The 19,463-nt window shown below is 34.1% G+C and overlaps 1 protein-coding gene across 1 annotated transcript in view; it reads left to right on the plus strand.

Annotated features, from left to right (window-relative positions):
• The window catches only part of DYNC2I1 (dynein 2 intermediate chain 1), a 32,019-nt gene extending 13,685 nt beyond the window's left edge, over nt 1-18,334 (plus strand). Inside the window, exons 11-26 of the mRNA XM_029086703.1 lie at nt 482-680; nt 2,330-2,432; nt 5,182-5,311; nt 5,842-5,953; nt 6,320-6,414; nt 6,737-6,866; nt 7,770-7,942; nt 8,482-8,644; nt 10,910-11,023; nt 11,931-11,992; nt 13,033-13,084; nt 14,373-14,433; nt 14,685-14,781; nt 15,040-15,171; nt 16,507-16,730; nt 17,875-18,334. Coding sequence (XP_028942536.1) covers nt 482-680; nt 2,330-2,432; nt 5,182-5,311; nt 5,842-5,953; nt 6,320-6,414; nt 6,737-6,866; nt 7,770-7,942; nt 8,482-8,644; nt 10,910-11,023; nt 11,931-11,992; nt 13,033-13,084; nt 14,373-14,433; nt 14,685-14,781; nt 15,040-15,171; nt 16,507-16,730; nt 17,875-18,046 — 2,019 coding nt within the window. The 3' untranslated portion in view covers nt 18,047-18,334. The remainder of the gene's footprint in view (nt 1-481; nt 681-2,329; nt 2,433-5,181; nt 5,312-5,841; nt 5,954-6,319; nt 6,415-6,736; nt 6,867-7,769; nt 7,943-8,481; nt 8,645-10,909; nt 11,024-11,930; nt 11,993-13,032; nt 13,085-14,372; nt 14,434-14,684; nt 14,782-15,039; nt 15,172-16,506; nt 16,731-17,874) is intronic.
• The last annotated feature ends 1,129 nt before the right edge of the window (nt 18,335-19,463 follow it).

Here is a 19,463-nt window from a genome sequence, read left to right on the forward strand (position 1 = left end):
GTTAAGAGACTTATTAAAGTAGGAGACTTATGCATGGACTTGCAAACAGATAGTGTGGCAGTTTAGTAAATTTGAACCTGACACTGAAGGGCAGCTTGAACTAAAACTCAAATAAACAACTTTGTACATCTGTGAAGCATTTATGCCACTGAACACTGTCATTTTATTTCTTTAAAGAACACAGAATTCACCCAACATATAGTTCCTACTTTAGGATATTAAAAACAAACAAAAAAAGATATCCATTTTGGGCGTTGTGGGATTGTCTTCTCTCAGTTAAAGTCACCACACAATCAAGACGTGACATTTTCTTTCTATCAAACAGTTTTTTAAAAATGCCTTTCAGTGAGAGGATTTATAGTCATCTGTATGAGAATTTTATTTTTATTTTGACAACATTTTATAATTTCTTAAAAAGATCTTGAAAAGTACATCTATACTCCAAGTTTATTAGTTATTGAAAGTCCTTTTACTTTTAAAGGATTATGAAGATGATTTTGATGACTATGATGAAGACAAAAGTGGTGAAGAGAGAGATGCAGAAGAAAATCAAAGAGAGATTCCATTTTCCAGAACATCAGAAATTGAAGAAATTCAAAGAGCAATTAGTGCAGAAAATGATAGAATTCATACTTCGCTGCCAAAGAAAATTGAAAATGAAAAGAAGGAACCAGTCATGGGTATGTGACTAGAAACAAGTCTTTTTTTGTTAAACGTATGAGTTACACTTACAACTTACGAGTAAACGGACCACTTTTTCTAGAAGTCTGCCTAGAGGCAGAAATCTGGTCCTCTGGATGAGTCACTTAGGTTTGTGGGCAAGTACTGTAACTTTCACATTACTAAAGAATGATTCGGAGGCATTACTAATCATTTAAAATATAAAGTGTAAACAAATTACAGACTGACATTTAATATGTCTTATTTTGGGTAAGAGAAGGATATGAGAGTCTGGATTCTGAAAACTGGAGGTGTGCTAGAACAGTTTGAAGCTTCTGGTGACATTAATTGGCCTTTTTCTTTCTTTCTGGCAAAGTCGAAGCCACTGCTCTGAGTGGGAAGGTGACAGAAATACAGATACTACTTATATATATGGATAGGTCTATATCTCTTCTAAAATGCAGATTTTTTCTGAAATGTGACTGTGTAATTGTCTTGCATTCAGTTGACCCGAGACCTGTGAGTGCCAGATCTGCTTATTTAACTACAGCTGTGATTCCCTTTTGCACTCTCTGCTCATGTGAATGGCAGTATAGAATCATTGTGCAAAAGAATCTTAAACAGCTTTTTACTCTAGTTCATACAGGATTAGTACAGTCACAGGAGACTAGCATGGAGTTTCTGTAAGTCTTTACAGTATCAGCTACAGTACCAATTGATTTTTCAGTTAAGTAGTCATTGTAACCAGCATACTGTAATATGAATTTCATCTTCCAGAATATTTATGCAATTATTATTATTTTTCTAATAAATAATATGGAATCAGTAAAATAATTACATTGATGCTACAGATCTAATGAACAGGATGGAATTCTAATGTAGAATCAGATCTCAAAATTCTGAATTGTAGCACTTTAGTCCTTTATTGTAAATTGCATACTATTTTTTGGTGAAGTTTTGATCTCATTTGATTAAAATGGTTGTTGATCGTTCTGATAATGAATTTTTAGAAGTTTAAAAGCATTTTACTGGTATTATCTAAAAAAGCAGTCTTCCTCTGTCTTCCAGCACCATTGGTCCTGACTGGAAGATGGATATTAAAGTTAATTAGCTACCACCTAGCCAGGAAAGGGAATAAAATCGACATGACATCAGATATTGTAATTGTTCCATTAACTGTGGCTTTTAAAGCAACAGTTTTCAATGCTTATTCATCCAAGAGCATTAGTTAAGCTTGTGTTGATGAGGTTCTCCACTAGCTGCAGTGATGAATTCTTATTTAGAGGTGTAACATGTTTATGGTGTAGTCTGCGTGAATTTGATTTTTAGAATAGAGCATTTTACTGTAACACAGGGGAACAAGGGACCTGCTAATGGCAGGAGAAAGACACTTTCTGCATCATAGTCTTCTAAAATAAAAATTACAATGGTCAGTCATTTTCAATTGATTGGGAAAGAACCATAATAAGGGAAAAATGCCAGCCCATCACTGAAGTTAAGAAGCTTATTGTACTGATAACTGTGCTAGAGCACATCGTGTAATGTGCAAACTAGTAATGTTTAGTAGCTCTGTCATAATAAATCTGTTGCTTTTTAAACTCACTGCTTTACATTTTAATGCACTGTAAATTGTGAATTATAACACTAACGATGTTTTATAATATCACAGAAAAGCAATGCCCTTCTGTCAGAAACTCTTTTTGTGGAATATTCATGGATTTTCAAATGGCCAACCAACGACAAAGTAGCCGAAGTATGGCTAGTAAGCTGAAGTAAGTGTATTTTAAATAATCCATACAAAATGGCAACTCACTACGTGAGATGTATTTTTTTTCATTATATTTGAACTATGTGAAGTTTATAAACTTGAGGCTTTTAGAGTCAAATATTATTTTGTAAGCTACTAACAGTAATTAGTTCTTAAGTAAATATAACGTACAGATGTTGCTATATGTAATTTTATAAGAGAAATTTATCTATGTATAAGTTTATGTGTATCATTTTATTACAGAATGAGTTGCTAGGATTGCAACTTAATTAGCTATTGATTTACAGTACTAAAAATCAAGCCTTTTAGCTGTTCTCAGGACTCTGCAGAACTGCAATTTCTTGAAACAGCCAAGACTTTATATGGTACATACTGTTGCCAAAATAGCATGTTCCTTTTCAGGGATAACACCAGCTGGTGTAAAAACGTGTTATTACTGATCTAAAATTGATCTAGATTTCAGACATGTAAGACAGCTCTGTATTAAAGAAAAAAATTGATGCCTGTTTCTTGTGGAACTTGCTAGGAGCTCCAGATTTATCTGAAGCACTGTATATATGTCAAATTTTCTGTTACATTAGTTGGATGCATAAAGCAAAGATATTAAATTTTATTGATAATTCTAGATTCCACAGCTTTGTGGCTGCATGTCAGTAGCTGATCTTCAAAAAAGGGAAATTTTATTGTCTAGGCTGTCTAATTCACCCTGCCTAAATTTATTTGCCCAAATTTTATGCAAGTTCATTTTATAGGCTTTCTCTCTAGACAGTGGAGACAGATTAGGAAACTCAGGAAAGCATGTCTCTGGAATTGCCTTCTGAAATGTTTGTCAGCCGCTACTGATTGTGTATTATGACTGCTTACGTCTGTGTATATAACTTTGTGTGTGTACTAACGATGTATATAGCCTGTGAAGATAAGTAGCATTTTCATGGAAAGAGAAAGGGTTGATGGAATTTAATGATATAAGCTGTTGCACTTCAGAATTGTGTGTATTAATATGAGGCTTGTTAGTTTATTTTGAGGACTTGTCTGCGTGTATCATCAAGATTTGTCACTAGGATGCACCTTTCATATGTTTGAGTTCGATCTCAGCAATCGGTGCCCACATTGTTTATGAAGAGGTGGTGTATTGGGAAGTAGAAGTAAAAATAAAATGTTGGTAAGAAAATGTGATAGATGTCATTAAGTAGCAAAAAGGAGATGTGAAAATTGTCCTTATGCATAAAGAAAAATCCAGCATAAAATACTGGGGGAGAAATTCTAGCTCATGTTGCTCTACTCTTTTTAAAGACTGTCGTACTGAGAAGAAACTGCAACTGGAATGTGCATCTGTAAGACTGGATATGGAATAGCTATAGACCCATAATTGTATCTGGGTTATATTTATATAAGTATATTAAAAAAAACCTGAAAGTGCAGGAGAGAGAAAGGGGACTACAAAAATATTGTCACTGTTAAGGAATCTGTACTATAGCAAGAACGTGCAATTAACTTGTAAACAGACATCCGTATGCAATTCAAGCTGTTAACTCTTAAAATATCTTAACAGTTTTATGACATTAAAGGAGATAGATAGTTGTATGAATTGTGTCAAAGAGTGACTGTCTTTTCATTATCCACCCATCCATACAAGTGGAGTGAAAGGAATCTCTTTGTAGTTGATGATAAATAATATCACACAAATGTTTTAATATAACATAAATGGTTTTTTACTTGTCAGAGGGATACAGTATATGAAGGTAGACTTGTTTTCCAATTAAGAATCAGAATATAGTTTCATTTGTGAACAAAGGTGAAAAAATTAAGAATTGAGGAAGGCAGAAAGTAAAAGGACTGAGGGAAGCTGGATAAAGCAGTTGAGTTGTTTTTTTTTTTTATCATTCCAGCAAGGGAATTTAGGAAGATGGAAAGATTTGACATTTCATAGGCCAAAGTGATTCCAGTATCTCAAATACTGTACAATGTGCTAATCTTATTCAAAACAAAAAATACGAGTGGAAAAATACGTAGTCTACCTCAATATTGAGTAGTCATTTTTATACAAATTAGATCAAGTCCAGTAGTCCAGTAACTGATGGTTTTTGGGGGCCTACTTTTTGGGAAGAGGTCAGTATTCATGTCCACAGGTTATGAATTGGCAATAAATTAATTTTGGATACATATTGAAGATATATTTTAGGATTGCTGCTATTGTTATTTCTTTCCCTGGTGACATAAAGAGGTACAAATTCAGGCAGTTTATTACCAGTGGAGTTCATTCAAAATACATTTGTATTAATCTAACAAAACCCGAATATTATAGATCATCTTTATAAAGCATCCACACATACAGGTGATGTAAGTTAATAAAAAGTTTAGGAGAATTAGCCACCATCCTAACTATAGGAAGAAAGAAACATTCATTTCTTACTTCACAGAACAGGTTTTGAATACTTAGGCAAGGTGATCATGCTGGGCTTTGACAGTTTGAGTTTAATAATAAGCCACATAAGTTTGCCATTTGCAATTGTGATTGCATTTTCAAATATGATAATTATCCCAGCTTAACATTAAGTGAGAACTCATAACAATGTTATATGTACTTCTGTTGATACATTTTTATATGTCAGTTTTGGTCCAGCTTCAATTTGCATAGATCAGTGGATTGTTAGATCTCTAATACTGTACAAAACCAGTTTGTTTTTCTTTTGGAATACCAAATACTTGGTCTTAACCATTTTTGTGTTTCTCTCTTGTAATTCATTCTAAAGAAAACGGAGTTCAGAACTTCTTCCACTAATTGATCTCGACTTCTCAGTTAGTTTTTCTTTATTGGATTTGCCTCCTGTAAATGAGTACGACATGTATATCAGGAATTTTGGTAAAATGAACACTAAGCAGGTGGGTAACAAATATATGGTAATATTTAAATCCTGAAAGTGCTGATTCTTGTTCTGGAAAATAATTTTCCTTAAAAAAATAAAGTTACTAAAGCTGATAGGACAGTAAAGTAATAAATTAATAATTTTAATCTCTAAGCCTTAATTACCATAAAGCAATGATATCAAAATGTTTTGGCCAAACAGGCCATTTACATTTCTGTGTTAGAAGAGGACTCTTTCATGTCCTTCCCCATTTTCTAAAGGACTTTCTGTATGCCTGTGGCTCACTGCCCAAAGTATGCTGGGTTTAGTGTTTACACATCATGTAAGACATTCTGGTTTTTTGCAGTAGGTCTAGCACTCTTGTGTGAAATGTGGGAAAATGGGCTCGCACAAAATAGCAACACTGTGTCAGTATGCTTAGGTCTGAACTTACAAACAGAAGAGGTTGAGCACATCAGTTTTTAAATGACTGCGTTCTATTCAGTTATGTGCTGTCATTCTTAGCTGTGTCATCCATATATTGATCACTTTATCTTTCTACTTTAGGCGTATGTTCAGTGTAATGAGGACAATCTTGAGCGAGACATTCAGACTGAGGAAGTTGAGACATTGGAGAAATGGACACAGCATCCAGGAGAAAGTGCCCTTGTATCTGGAGGTGAAGAACATTTTAATCTTATTAATTTATGGTTGTATGCATGCACATTTTCTCTTGTACCCATTAATTGTTAGAATTTGTAATGTGGCAGGCTGCATTGATAGCAAAATCCTATAGGCACTCTGAATCCCCTTGTTGAGGGGGTGGGTAATATATGGCAGAAATAGTTTCTTCCTTCTGGATTGCATCTGTAGGCAGCAGATGTAATTCCCTAACAGATCTTGTTCTTAAGTACTGTTATTTCTGCTGAAGAGAAGTTGATTCCTGCCACTCTCCTCTTGCTTTAAAATTACATTGTTCTGATGGCTTTCTTAATTGATTCTCTTTTGAGGCTGCAAGTTTGTTTTGGTTTTTGTTCTTTCTTAGGTCCCATAAACAGCCAGGGTATGTCAGTGAATGGAGCTCTAACACCTAAAATTGATTCACAGAGACTGGCAAATTTTCTCCGGTCTGCCTGCCAGGTACACTAATGTGCTTAATATACCTTCAGAGTTGTGTGCATAAGTATAATGTGATAGATCACTTACAATACTTGTTCTGACTAATTTAAATAAATTCCTTAAATAATACTCATTATCAGTGAGATTCATCTGTCTGCAAAGGAATGGAACCAGAGCTGTGCAACTTTTATGTCTGTAAAGCTGTATTTGGAAAGATATAAAATTAACAAGAAAGTTGATAAAGGTTTATTAAATTAATCCATGTACTTTAGAAAGCTACAAATAGCAAAGCTGAAAGGTAACATGACCCTTTTATTTCTATAAATGTAATTATGTTTGAAAGGTGATTGCTGTTTTGCTAGAGGAAGATCAAGTTGCAACAAAACCCAAGTGGAAACTAAGATCTGGACAAACCAGTCTGCCTATTAGTGACAGCTGTTTCCAGTTAAATACTAACCAGCCATTCCTCCATGGTAAGGGAACTTTATTCTACACCTTTTAGTATACAGTGTGAACTCTTCTTCCTTATGCAAAATACCACGCTCTTTGTCATGACTGAAGTGCAAACAGCACGTATCAGGATATATAGATGATGTAAAGCCCACTTTTCTTTTAATTGTGCTAATTTTGCTGTAACTCTGTGTAGATTTGTTTCACATAGGGAACATCAAAGCATCCTAGCTGCTGTGAAAGCAGAAGTATAGCCAGTGATTAGCATGCTATAGGGGTGCCCTGGATGTAATGTCCCTGTTTTTGAAGGGCCATCCCAAGGGGTGTAATTTTGTTTAGGCTCTTTATGCTGACAGTAGGGCCAAAGTTGCAAATAAAGCACAGTTATTGAACATGGGGAATATAGCCTGATATATTTGAACTGCAGTTATATCTTCCCTGTATCAACAGTAGATATTCACCTGAAAAGAAAAATTAACAATAAAGTATCTGTAATTATGTTAAGAAGACAGGTTTATTATAACACAAAACCATATGTATTCTAACTCAAACACATGAGATGAACCGGAAAAAGCCTGGCCTGTACTGTTTGCTGTTTCATACTTAGCTTAATTTTCAGTATATAAACTGACATGAGATCAGATTGGCTTGCTTATTCCCAGAATAATGATTCTATTAACTTCCTGGCTGTCTTCCCTTTTGCATTCTGATTACTTCTAAATTTTTGGATTCTTTCTCTAGTCCCTCTTTTTTTCTTTTATAGCGTCAAAAGCAACACACTTTTAATAGAAATATTCTTCATAATTACGTCTTAGCTTCTTTGGTTGTTGCTATAGCAGCTAAATATGCTTTTTCATCTGCAGTGAGTTTACTTTTTTATTTATTGCTTTTTTTTTTTCTTGATTTCTTTTTTTTTAATGGTTTAGACCGAAAAATATCCTGCCTGTATGTCTCTCAAGTTCAGAGGCAGACACTACTTTCTGTTCATGGATTACCTGAAAAGGCAGATGTTGGTTTACTGAACAGAAAGAGCATCATATGCATTTGGAACATCTGGCAGCCCTCCAGTCCTCAGAAAGTTTTAATATGTGACTCAGAGGTATGTTTTAATGACATTTTATATTTGCCCATTGAATAAAAGGTTTTATGATGTGTATTTTGTTTTCTTGTCTTGCTGCAAGATATGTCATCTTTTGAGAAACACATTTGAGCCTAGTGAGCAAAACACTATTGTCATTCTATTTTGTGCTCCGGTACTAGTGATAGTGATGACTAATGATGGTCATGGTGGTTTGTTTTGTTTTAATTGTGAGTCCACTTCATGGTTGAAGAGTGAAAGGAAGTAAAACACCTGGTTCAGATGTAGTCAGGACTTCTCTCTACCCATCACTGTCATACAGTTTGAATCACTCCCTTCAGCTTTGTGGCAGTAGATGCAGGTTACACAATTGTCTTGAAAAGGGGAGGCATTCTGAAAGTCTTGTATCTTACTTCCCTTTTAAATAAATTGTCCTGCTGCAAACATCTGTAATCTCTTTTCTGGATTTGTATGCCTAGAAAGAACAAACATATTTCTGCCTTATCAAATCTTTGGCCTTTATCATAATAACAACCATGCATATTTTTTTTGCTTAACAGGTGACGTGTTGCTGCTTTAGTCCCAATAAAACAGCATTAGTTTTCGCTGGTACAATAGATGGTTCATTGTTGGTGTGGGATCTTCGAGAAGACTCAAGAATGCACCCTCATATGGTGATCAGTGAAACTGACTGGACATTTAGAGTCCCAACGTTTTCCACTGGTTAGTATCTATGCATTCTGATTAGTAATTCTGTGGGCAGTGAAACAGTTCCACTACTAATATTTGTAAGATATCTGTATATGGTTAGCAGGATTGATGGTATTGATTAGGTTTAGTTCACTTAGATATTATAGAGCTATCTGACATGCAGGTACTATTTTAAGTGTCTTAATCTTTGGTCTGAATCTCACCCTTGCACATTTCTAAAATTCCACTTGTGTAAATGTGATAGTTTCACTCGGCTAGCCCTCGGCTAGCAGCCAACACAGCCATTGATCACACATGCATTCTATCTAGATACACTAAAAGTTGAGTCAGGATTGTGGGTTTTTAATTGCCAATTTATCAATTATTGTAGCAATGTAAGATCTGGGAAATTCTCATATTTTCATTACATATGTGACTGTCTTTTTATGATACTATTGGTTCAGCATATTTGGGGATCGCATCGTTGGAACCAAGTAGCATACAAAGGCTAAATGTCAGAGGTGATCTATATACTGGAGTAAGGTGAATTCTAAGTTCCATAGTCAGCAGTCAGTTACTTTTAGTCTTTTGTTGAAGGGATTCTGAAACTGTGACTAAACTTTGGGGCCCAAAAGCTCTCTGGTTCGATATCTCTAGAACTGTATCAATTGCATGTTGGAGTAAAACCTGGACATATATCTTCCATGTCATCCAGCTGGTCACATAAGCAAAACCTCTAGCACTGGGGCCAGTTAGGACCTACAGCAAGCCCTTTCCATGCAATGTGGAATTAATGTGTCACATTGTTTAGATGTGGCCTAAATTAGTTTTCCATATGTATTGGGAAGCCAGAAGGAACTTTACTTTTCAGAAGTGCTTGTGGGTGACCTTTCATCCTTTGACACATTCTTGTCATTTCATTTCTCTTTTTTTCTACACTTCTGTTCACTTTGTGTATGATCAAAATAACGTAGGCTTTTGCAGATTTTCTTGTAATCCATGGATGACAAATTCAAAAGTTACAGAATTTTCTTTAGGGCATGTAACTGACATACTAGAAGATGCAATCCAAAGCACTTCACTCTGCATTTGAATCGGTGTATGAAATCCTTAAAATTTTATGAATCTGATGGAAATGTGTGGATCTTTATGCCTATTACCAATGTTTGTCATTACAAATTTAAATATAGGAGCAAGTCATTAATCTTATTGACATTTTCAGTGTATCTGGTTGTATGTTGAGAGATTGGGAATGAGGTATAATACCAGCAGTTTGACCCTTATTTTGTCTCAATCTTAATTATAAATTGGTGGCATTTTTCTTCACACTGTATTGTACCCTAGAGTGAAAAATAATACACAGCAATATTTTAAAAATAAATTTATTATTGCAAAATAACTCCTTCTTTATATATTTTTCCTTTTTTTGTGTGCAGGTACTACCATTTAACTTACACTGAGATATTATTTTTTCGAAAAACAACCTCACATGCATAAAATCCTCTTTTGTTCACAAGTGTATCTAACTCCATTAGTCATCTTAAAGTACATATTAGTTGGTTGTTGATAGACTTAATTTTTTTTTTAGTGGATACTTGATCTTGTGTTGCACAGTGGGCTAATAGTCAAACATATGTATACAGTTTCATGAAGTTGCTTATGTAAGCAAATATTTTTTAATACTGTATACTTAGGAAGCTTTATGCCTTTAGCCTTAAATGAGGTTAAGTTCAGTGCACAGAGCACATCCATAAATCAAGAGTATCTGACAAATAATTCATATTGAAATAACTAAATATACATTTATTTTAAAATGTTACTGAAGGGTAAATACATATTTTCTTGTGGTGAATTGTTTGTTTCAACACAGTTACTTTTTATTAAATAATACTCTGTAGGAGTAATTTTTCTTCAATTTTGTCTTTTCTATAGCAAGCAGTGATTTATGTCTACCTTTATTATTTATGGAGCTTGAAATTAACATAATTCTTTTCATGGTAACCCTGAGATGGCAGATTTTAATGAAACGTCTCGTACATGGTGGCATAAATGGTGCAGAAGTTATTTAGAAAATAAGAAATAAATACAAATGGTGAAATATTGATTTATCTAATAATATCTTGTTAATTTAGAAAACAGTTTGCAGTATTGTTTTTGAGACTTTTATAAAGTAATTCTTTATGAAGTTGTTATTTGCTATTCTTTCTTCTCTCCCATAAGCCGAAAAGTGATTAGGGTTTTGTTGTTGTTTGTGTTGAAAATAATATAGTGTTTACATTTTGTTATCCTTAATTACAGATGGCATTCTAAACTCGGTAACCCACACCTCTCCTATATTAGCTGTGGAACCTGTCTCAACCTCTCTCTACACTGATCAGAATTATGGGCTCTCAAGCCTCTCTTATCAGGAGGGTATGTAAGCTGCTCTTCAAAGCATCAGTATGTCTGAGTCTTTCTTTAGGTTTCCAGTGAAACAAATACAGCACAGCCAAAATCCAGTTTATAATTCTATTCTGCCTCTTAAGTTGACTGTGGTATCAATTGCATACAACATCCATGTTTATCTTCTTATTTTTATGTAATCTTCATTCAGTGCAGTTTCACATCAGATGTGGGTGCATGGTTGTTATAATGTTTTTCAAGACAATATTTTGTTCTTCCGTGATAAAACAAGTTATCACTCAAGAACTTTAGAGAAGTATTACTGATTTTGTAGTAATGTCTTTAAAGAAATCAGGTTGCCTTTAGAGAAGTCTTAGTGCTCCTATAATGTCCAAAAAAACCCCTACCTAAAAAAGTGGAGCAACTTCCTTATATCTGAAAACACTTAAAATATGTGACTGTACTTGGTGGTTCTTCCTGTGCCTTTTGCCTATTTTTTTTATGATCAGCCTTTGCAAAGAAACTTTAATCCTCATGCCCCCAATTTCTCAGGCAGTGTGCTAGAGGAGATATTATCGCTTCCATTGCAGATTTTAACTTTGAAATACACAGTAGTCTAAAGAAATGTGTTGTGTATTACAGGTTTTATAAGATTTAATCTATTGCACTTTATGTTCTGTTCCAAAGTCCACACAGAATCCAGACATTTTAAAAGATGCAGACAGAGAACATCTGCCTATCTGGTAGGACAAACTGAACATACTAGTTTCATGCCTTTTTCTTTTTTGGTAGTTAGGGCGTTTTCCCTTATTATGCAGCTGAGAGGATCATAAAAGTTTCAGAGAATGTATTAACCGAGGAAGTGTTTAAAATCCTGTGATACTGTTCACAATGAAGGTCTATGTATGAATATAAATTGTTATTATTCCTTCCATAGAAATGTCAAGCCCTCCATTCCAGATAGCTTCAATGGATGAGAATGGAATCCTCAATATGTGGGTGAGTAATATATGTATGAAAGAGAGAACATCACATGTTGGATTAATAAAATACTATTACATATGTAGTAGCCCAAATGAGAATTTATTCCCTGAAAAGTACAGCAACACTAGCCATTCTGTTGGAATTCTCCTTGAAATTTTTGACATGACTCCCTAATGCCATGATGTTATCCTTAGGCAAAACTATTAGGTACATGAATTCATGAAAACAGGCAATCAGTAGTTCTACTTCATAGGAATATATTCCCATATTTATGTTAATTAAATAATAGACCTCAGTCCTCTTTCTCCCACCTACTTCATTTTATTTGAATCACAGTGGTGTCAGAGACTGTACTAAATGTATGTGAAAAATGACATTCATAATTTATATAAAATGAATGTTCAGGAGGCAAAATGTGAAAATCTGTGGCTAAGATTACCCTGCCTAAAATATGACAGCCAGGTAAGCCCCAGGTCTGTTCCTCTTAATTACAGTTCTGACAACTCTTCTTTCTGTCAGATGTTTTCAGTCTTTTCCTCATGCAAAAATGAACCTGTTTGCATATGAATTGATCTTGGCTTGAGGAACTGAATGGCTCAGTGAATAATAAGGGGATAAAAGTATTTCCCTTCTGTATCACTAGTTAAGTCCTTTAAAGCTCTAAGTAACTTTAGTAGCAACAGATTCAGGCCAAATTATCTATGCTTTCTGTTTCATGAATAGTGAAAAGCAAAGAAAATGTGTTACAATTCCTTATTTGGGAGTTTAAGGTGGTTTCTTTGTGACTGACCAAACCAACAAGATGCCAACTAGCAATGAAGCGTAGAATGTAGCTTCCCATGTTCTGCTTTCCAGCAGGGAACGTCCAGCAGGCGTGTGAAGCTATTTTTAGCATTGCAGACATTGACAGGGGTTCTTCCTGTAATCATTATAATAATGTTAGACCTACCGAAATGTTCCTTTAGAATTATGTCATATATTATTACAACTAGTTAAAAAACTTTAAAGTCTAGTAAATATCTATTGCTTATTAATGTTAAATATTGACTTTACAGGTAGTTGTTGAGTTACAAAAAGTGGATTTAGCTGGTTCACAAACTGATTTAGGTGAGTACTGTACATTAGAGGTGGAATGAAATGCTTGAGTTTTGAGTTTATGAAGTTAGAAGAGAGAGGAAGAGTCAGTGATGGCAAAAAATAGTTTAGAAGAAGGCAAAATTACTGAGGAAAAGATTTGTCCTGAATAGGACATATACCTGATAGTTGGAATTATTTGTTAGATCTCATGTGAGTTATTTTCACTGCTATCTGAAATCTCGTATCTGAAATCTCATCTGCTAATTCTTTATTGGTCAACCATATTTCTTATAGTGTCAAAGCAGATTTCTGTGTTCTCAACAGGTTTGGTTTTTTTTTTTTTTTCCAAAGAATATAAGATTCTATGTCCTTCTCAGTCCTCCTTTGCTTTCTTTAGTTTTAACCAAATCTGTTACAGTGCTTCTGTTGATGCCTATATCTCCATTATGCTAATTGTCCTGAAAGGATTTTTTTTTTGGTGGGGGTGGGGTAAGGTACTTAATTTAGTGTAAGAAAAAAAGTTTTCATGAAAAAAGTAAAGGACAAAGTCCATTCCTTTTTCATTCCTTTTTGAGCTATGTGAATGAAGAAAAGTACATTTTTTTTGTTCTTTGAACAAATTTAGACTTACATACTTACCTAACTGGAAGAGGCTGTGATTAAAATCCTGATACATTTTAAAATACATATATAAGCAATGAAGTAATGCTAACAAACTAGAATTTCTGATCAGTTTTCTAATTTATAAGCTCGTGTGTGATGTCTGGGTATATATTGAGCTGCTAAAATTGGGAATTATGTCTGTGGAGAGGTATATTTTAAAGCTATGGACGTGTGTCAACACAGTTTTGCTGCTGCCAGCATTCATTTTTTTCCTCTTCAAAAAATTCTTGTCCTTGAAGGATTTGAATTATTTGTTATTATTACATTTTTTTCATTATTACACTCTCGCATTACCATAATTCATTGTCAAAGATCCAGGTGACATAAATGTGCATTTTCACCATTAGCTTTTATAGGGTTTTATAGAGGGATATTACAGGAAGTTACATGCATACTGTAAAACTAAAACAAACATGTTTCCCTTTCTCTGCCCTCTTTCTTTGATTTCTGTCAAAGATTACAGCTTTTCAGATTTGAATTCTGAAGTAAATCTAAATGATGTTAAGATTCTTACATATCAAAGGCTATATTTGCAATAAGAAATTTAATTATGAAATATCTTTTTACTTCTTAGCTTATGTTTTAATTTTATGACAGCACTTTCTTAATGCAAAATACTTAAATCATTTTCAGTAATTATTTCATATAATTTTAGGTTTAATTCCTGGAGGGAAAGTGAAGTTAATACATAGCTCTACTATGGACTTGAATAACAGGTAAGAAAACAGGGATATTTAGATTTCATATGTGTAGCTCCCAAAGCTAATTTTTCCTTTACTTTATTAATTTGTGGTTATGTAAGTTATATTTAATAATATTTTCATTAGTTGTTTGGGTTTTTTAATATACACTTCCTCCTAGAGCTAGTCATAGACATTTTAGATCAAGAGTTTCTTTATGCACTTGCATAGCTTTAGGAAACAACTTCCTGTATTTATATCATCTTTTACCTTCATGTTTTTCCTAGCCTTTTCCCAAAGGATGTACGCCAGAGAATGCCCCAGACACTGACTATTAAATTTCTGTCTTCTAATCCTAATCATTTCATTGTTGGAACAAACATTGTGAGTAACGTTCTGAAATTAATCTCATTGTTCTTTTGTTGGGGTTTTTTTTGGAAGCTACCTCATTTACTTGGCATTTTACCAGTAGACTGTGTATAAAATTTATCATTTGAGGCCATTATTAAAATGTTAGCTATTAAAATTTTTTAGCTATTAAGGTTATTTTAAGGTAGCTGCTCTGTGAATTATTTAACTCTTCTTGCAATACAAAATGCAAATTTTGTTTTGTTTAATTCATTTTCTTTATATTGTTCATAGGGTCTGGTAGGTCAAGGTACTAGAAATGATTTAAAAGTTCTTCCAAAGCTATTTAGACCCCAGCAGAGTGGACTGAGATCAATAAGCATCAACGCAATTGACTTCTTCCCTTTTGGAAAGCCGCTATTTTTGGTAGGAAAACACTTTAATATAATACAAGTTTCATTTTTTTAATTACTTGCTGAGGGAGGTTTTCTAATTTGACATGTTTAACTAGATGTGATAATTGATTTACTTCACTAATTCAAATCTACCACGAAGGGTGAGAACAAATCTTGTGTCCTGGTGTTCAGACTTTGCTTATGTAAAAGGTGGAGTGTCTGGCTCACGGAAACGAATGGCAATCTGACTTCAGCCTTATCACTTACTCTATTTTTTTTATTATTTTTTTTTTTTCCCTCCTGAAATTCAGCATTGCAAGCAGGTCTTTGGCTGTTAATGAAGCCTCAGCTGTTTCTCACTATTATCTTACATCTCTAGGGACATAATCATTTTGGAGACAAAATATCTGTATTGCTGTGAAATAAAGGTCTGTGGGGCAACTCTGGGCATTCCGCCCTTTCCTTTCTTTTCCTCTCCACATCAGGTGTACCCTTGGGGTATGTCTGTCAGTGTACCCTGTGGTCAGGTGTGTTCAGATCTGCCCTCAGCACTTCACATTGTCACACCCACTGTTTTTATTTGTCTCCCTTGTGAAAGATTTTATTCGGTGCAAGTTGAATCTAACTTTGGTAGGATTTTCTACTTCTACAAGTTTGTATCGGCAGAGTCCTTTTAAATATAAGCACAGGTTGCAGAGTCACTGTAAAAATTCTAGGAAGTCTTCCAGACGTAGAGATGGCCCAGGGTAGTAAGAATAAGTTATTTTCTGTTTTCACAAAATAGTTTATTTTGTACCTGGATTAGAGCAAACTTGTAAATGTTGTACTAGGCAAGACAAAGGTTATAGGAAGATATCTGGAAGCAGTGGTATCTGTCTGTCTTTGGATTTAGTTGTTCTTTATAAATCAGTTTAATATTATTGTACTGTTAAGCACTACCTGTCCTACTGAAAGCTATTCTTGGTTTTGCAGATTACATGTCTCACTAAGTAGCCGTCTGAATTGGTCTCTAGGCTCTGACCTCACCCCAGTTCAGACTCCTGTCAAGTTGTGCTGGCTCATAGTGTTTGTGAAGTTGATAGTTTGAGAACTTTTTTTTTAATAGGGAATTAGGACTTCAACCCAGGATTAGTGGATTAGATTATTCTAGTATGCTCAGTGTGGAGTTACTGCTTTTGAACTCAAAATTACATTAAAAAGTAAAATCCAGATGGTCCATAGAATGAGATATGAGAGGTATGTGACACTTGAGTCAGATTACTAATTTTGTTTATATGCTTGATATTCTCAAGAATTGAATCACAGTTTTTATCTTGTTTAGTATGTTCTGTTCCCAGGAAATATTTTCTTTTTGACTTTGATATAGGTTGGCTGTTCAGATGGAAGTATTAGATTACACCAAATGACATCAGAGTATCCCCTCATGCAGTGGAATGACAGCACAAATGGCCGGCCAATTATTGCCCTGCAGTGGGCTTTAACGAGACCCGCTGTGTTTTTTGTCCTGGATGCATCATCTAGTATTTACATTTGGGATCTTCTGGAAAATGATTTGTTGCCTGTGGCAAAGCAGACTATTCAATTAGCGAAGTAAGTACATTACGTTACTTTCTTTTTAACAAAATATTAAAATTATTATCATCTACATTTTGATTACAGTTTGAATGGAGTTTTTTGCTTGACATTAAATGTTAATTAGGATTTGCTTTCCTAACTATATTTTTTAAACTGTTAAAGATGTAGAAAGAGACTATGGCAAACTAAATTTTAGTTTATCCTTATTTACTTATTACTTTATACAGTGCGATAAAGGAGAAATATTATTAGTATAAATAAAAACCAGGTATAATGTTATCAGTTGATACAGATGTCTGTACATGGAGCAGTTACTGTTTATATGAAGAGAAAATCTTTGTTTCCAACGAGATTGCTGGACTGTTTAAGTTCAAAGACAGCTTTGCTGGATCACAATCAACCCCTAAAATAGGCAAGATGTTGGGCAACATTTTAAAATACCTATATATCACAGAATCACAGAATGTTAGATATAGTATCATTACCAATTTAAAGAAATAATTGTGTTCATTCTTGCAAAGTAAACAAGAATGTTTTTGGCTAGCATGTATTCACCAAGACTAACATCGGATAGCCTCACAATACTGTTCCTGTAGTCAGTGTAGAGACCCGGGTGTCCTGTAGATTGATGCAGAAAAGCAGATTAATTCAGCCTTTGAGTTTTATGGTCTTGAGGATTCTCTTTCCTCCCTGACGGGAGCCCTACTGGGAGACTCTGTCTTCCCTAGGCTTGAGTTAGGCTTGGTGTTTATCCCTCTAACTAAGTTTTTCCTTGTAGCCTTGTAAATTATAGAAAAGTGCTGCTAGTTTTGGGAGAAAATAATATAACTTTTAAAGTTGTGATACTGTACTGAAAAATACCGTAAAACATAGTTTATTTTTACAAGTTTGAAATAATTTTTAAGTCATGATTAGAAATTAATGATGGAATTTGTGAACAGAGGAATCACCTGTTAGATTTACATTAAATTATTGCAGCTGATGATGAGCTAAAGAATATGCTGGGACTTGAAGTAGTGAGAAATATTACACTGTGGTGAGCAGAAAAAAGGAATAATTTAGTTAACTATAACTAACCTGCTAAAAACATGTTTGAAAACACTAATTTCTATTAATTTTGCCTCAATTAAAAAATACTCCTCTGTTCTTTTGATTTCAGTGTTGTAACTATGGCTTTACTGGGAGAACCAGGAAAAACAAATGGATTGTTAGGCATTGCGCTGGCCAAAGAGTCTGGACAGATAGACATTCAGTATGTAAAGAAGAAGTGGGCATTGCCTCAGCCTGAGGAATCTGAAAAACTGAATTTGATTTTATTGCAGTCTATTTAGAAACAGTGCACCTATCTGGGTGTACAAATTATTGCGAAATATTTAGATTATTTTTCACTGCAATTAGAAGATTTGTAATGTAATTTTGTATTTGTATATAACTTGTACATATTTTAAAGAATAACAATGCAGTATTTCAGCTGAAACTATGTATTTTATCATAAAAAATGACAGAAGCAAATAGCATTATTATACTCAAAAAGATGAAGAATTGTATTTCATTGTTGAAAGTACTCTAGAAGTATATATTTTTTTAAAAATACTGAAAATATATTGCAATAAATTGCACTGCTGTTTCTCATTATTCTGCTCTGAAGTAAATGATAGCAATCCTTCGTCTCGTGAGCATAAAGTTGTGCCTCTGTATAAGCAACCTGAATGTATGGAGTTTTGTATCTCTGTCCCTTTTATATACCAACACTTGGTAAAACTTTGTTACATCTACCTAAAATCATTATGCAAACGTATCACAATACAAATTTACATTGCATGATATCTTACTTCTGATTTTGACCCTGAAACTTTGCAAAAGGAATACCTGACTAACTCAGCTTGTCCTGGTAAGTACACTACCTGTTTGGATCAAACTACTTAAACAATATGCATGTGAGATTTACTGAAATTCTAAAATCTTTGGGATTTCTGATATAAAACAGAAAATACTGACCTGTTTTATTCTGCAAATAATTTCCAAAGCTCTTGTAGCGAGGAAGAGGCTAGTTGTCTATCATGTGGTACTAATTTTGCTACACTGTTGGTAAAGTTTGGACCAAGACCAAGCACTGAAAATGTCTTTAACTTTTGTAGCCTAACAACTGATTTAAAGATGATGAGGAAAACTATGATTAAATGAACACAGATTTGGTGGGGGGAAAAAAGGACAATTGGAAGACAATGCATTCAGAATTTAGTGACCATATATTTAAGATATATACCATCTCCTAAAATAGATTAAAATAATTTGTAAATTCTAATTAACTAAGTGCAAACGTTTTTCTATGTAAATTGTTACTTAAATTGAGCAAACTCAAAGTGGCCACATGATGGTGCCAAGTCACAGCAGTAAAAAATTAGTGCCTTATATAAACAACACACACTACTTCAGGAGTGAGTACGTTATAGTACATTGCATGTTCTTCTTCAAAAGCAACCGCTGCAATCCAGGGAGGCCAATGTACTGTGGGAGAGATGTGTATTTCAAAAGACCATTTTTTCTATCCTAGTTCCCTTGTCAGCCATAGATATTTTTTTATGTGCATAAACACAAATGACTCTCCTCATCTCCACATCTTCCTATCTATTAGAATAGCTTTAGTAATCCAGATAAAAATGGCAGGCACTTTTCACAGTAAGGTAGCAGAGCATCACTACTGGGATGCATAGTCAAAAAACAAACCCAAGTCTCTCGCTCTTTCCC

This window comes from Antrostomus carolinensis, unplaced genomic scaffold (assembly GCF_000700745.2).
Source record: "Antrostomus carolinensis isolate BGI_N321 unplaced genomic scaffold, ASM70074v2 scaffold12819, whole genome shotgun sequence".
Classification (NCBI taxonomy): domain Eukaryota; kingdom Metazoa; phylum Chordata; class Aves; order Caprimulgiformes; family Caprimulgidae; genus Antrostomus; species Antrostomus carolinensis.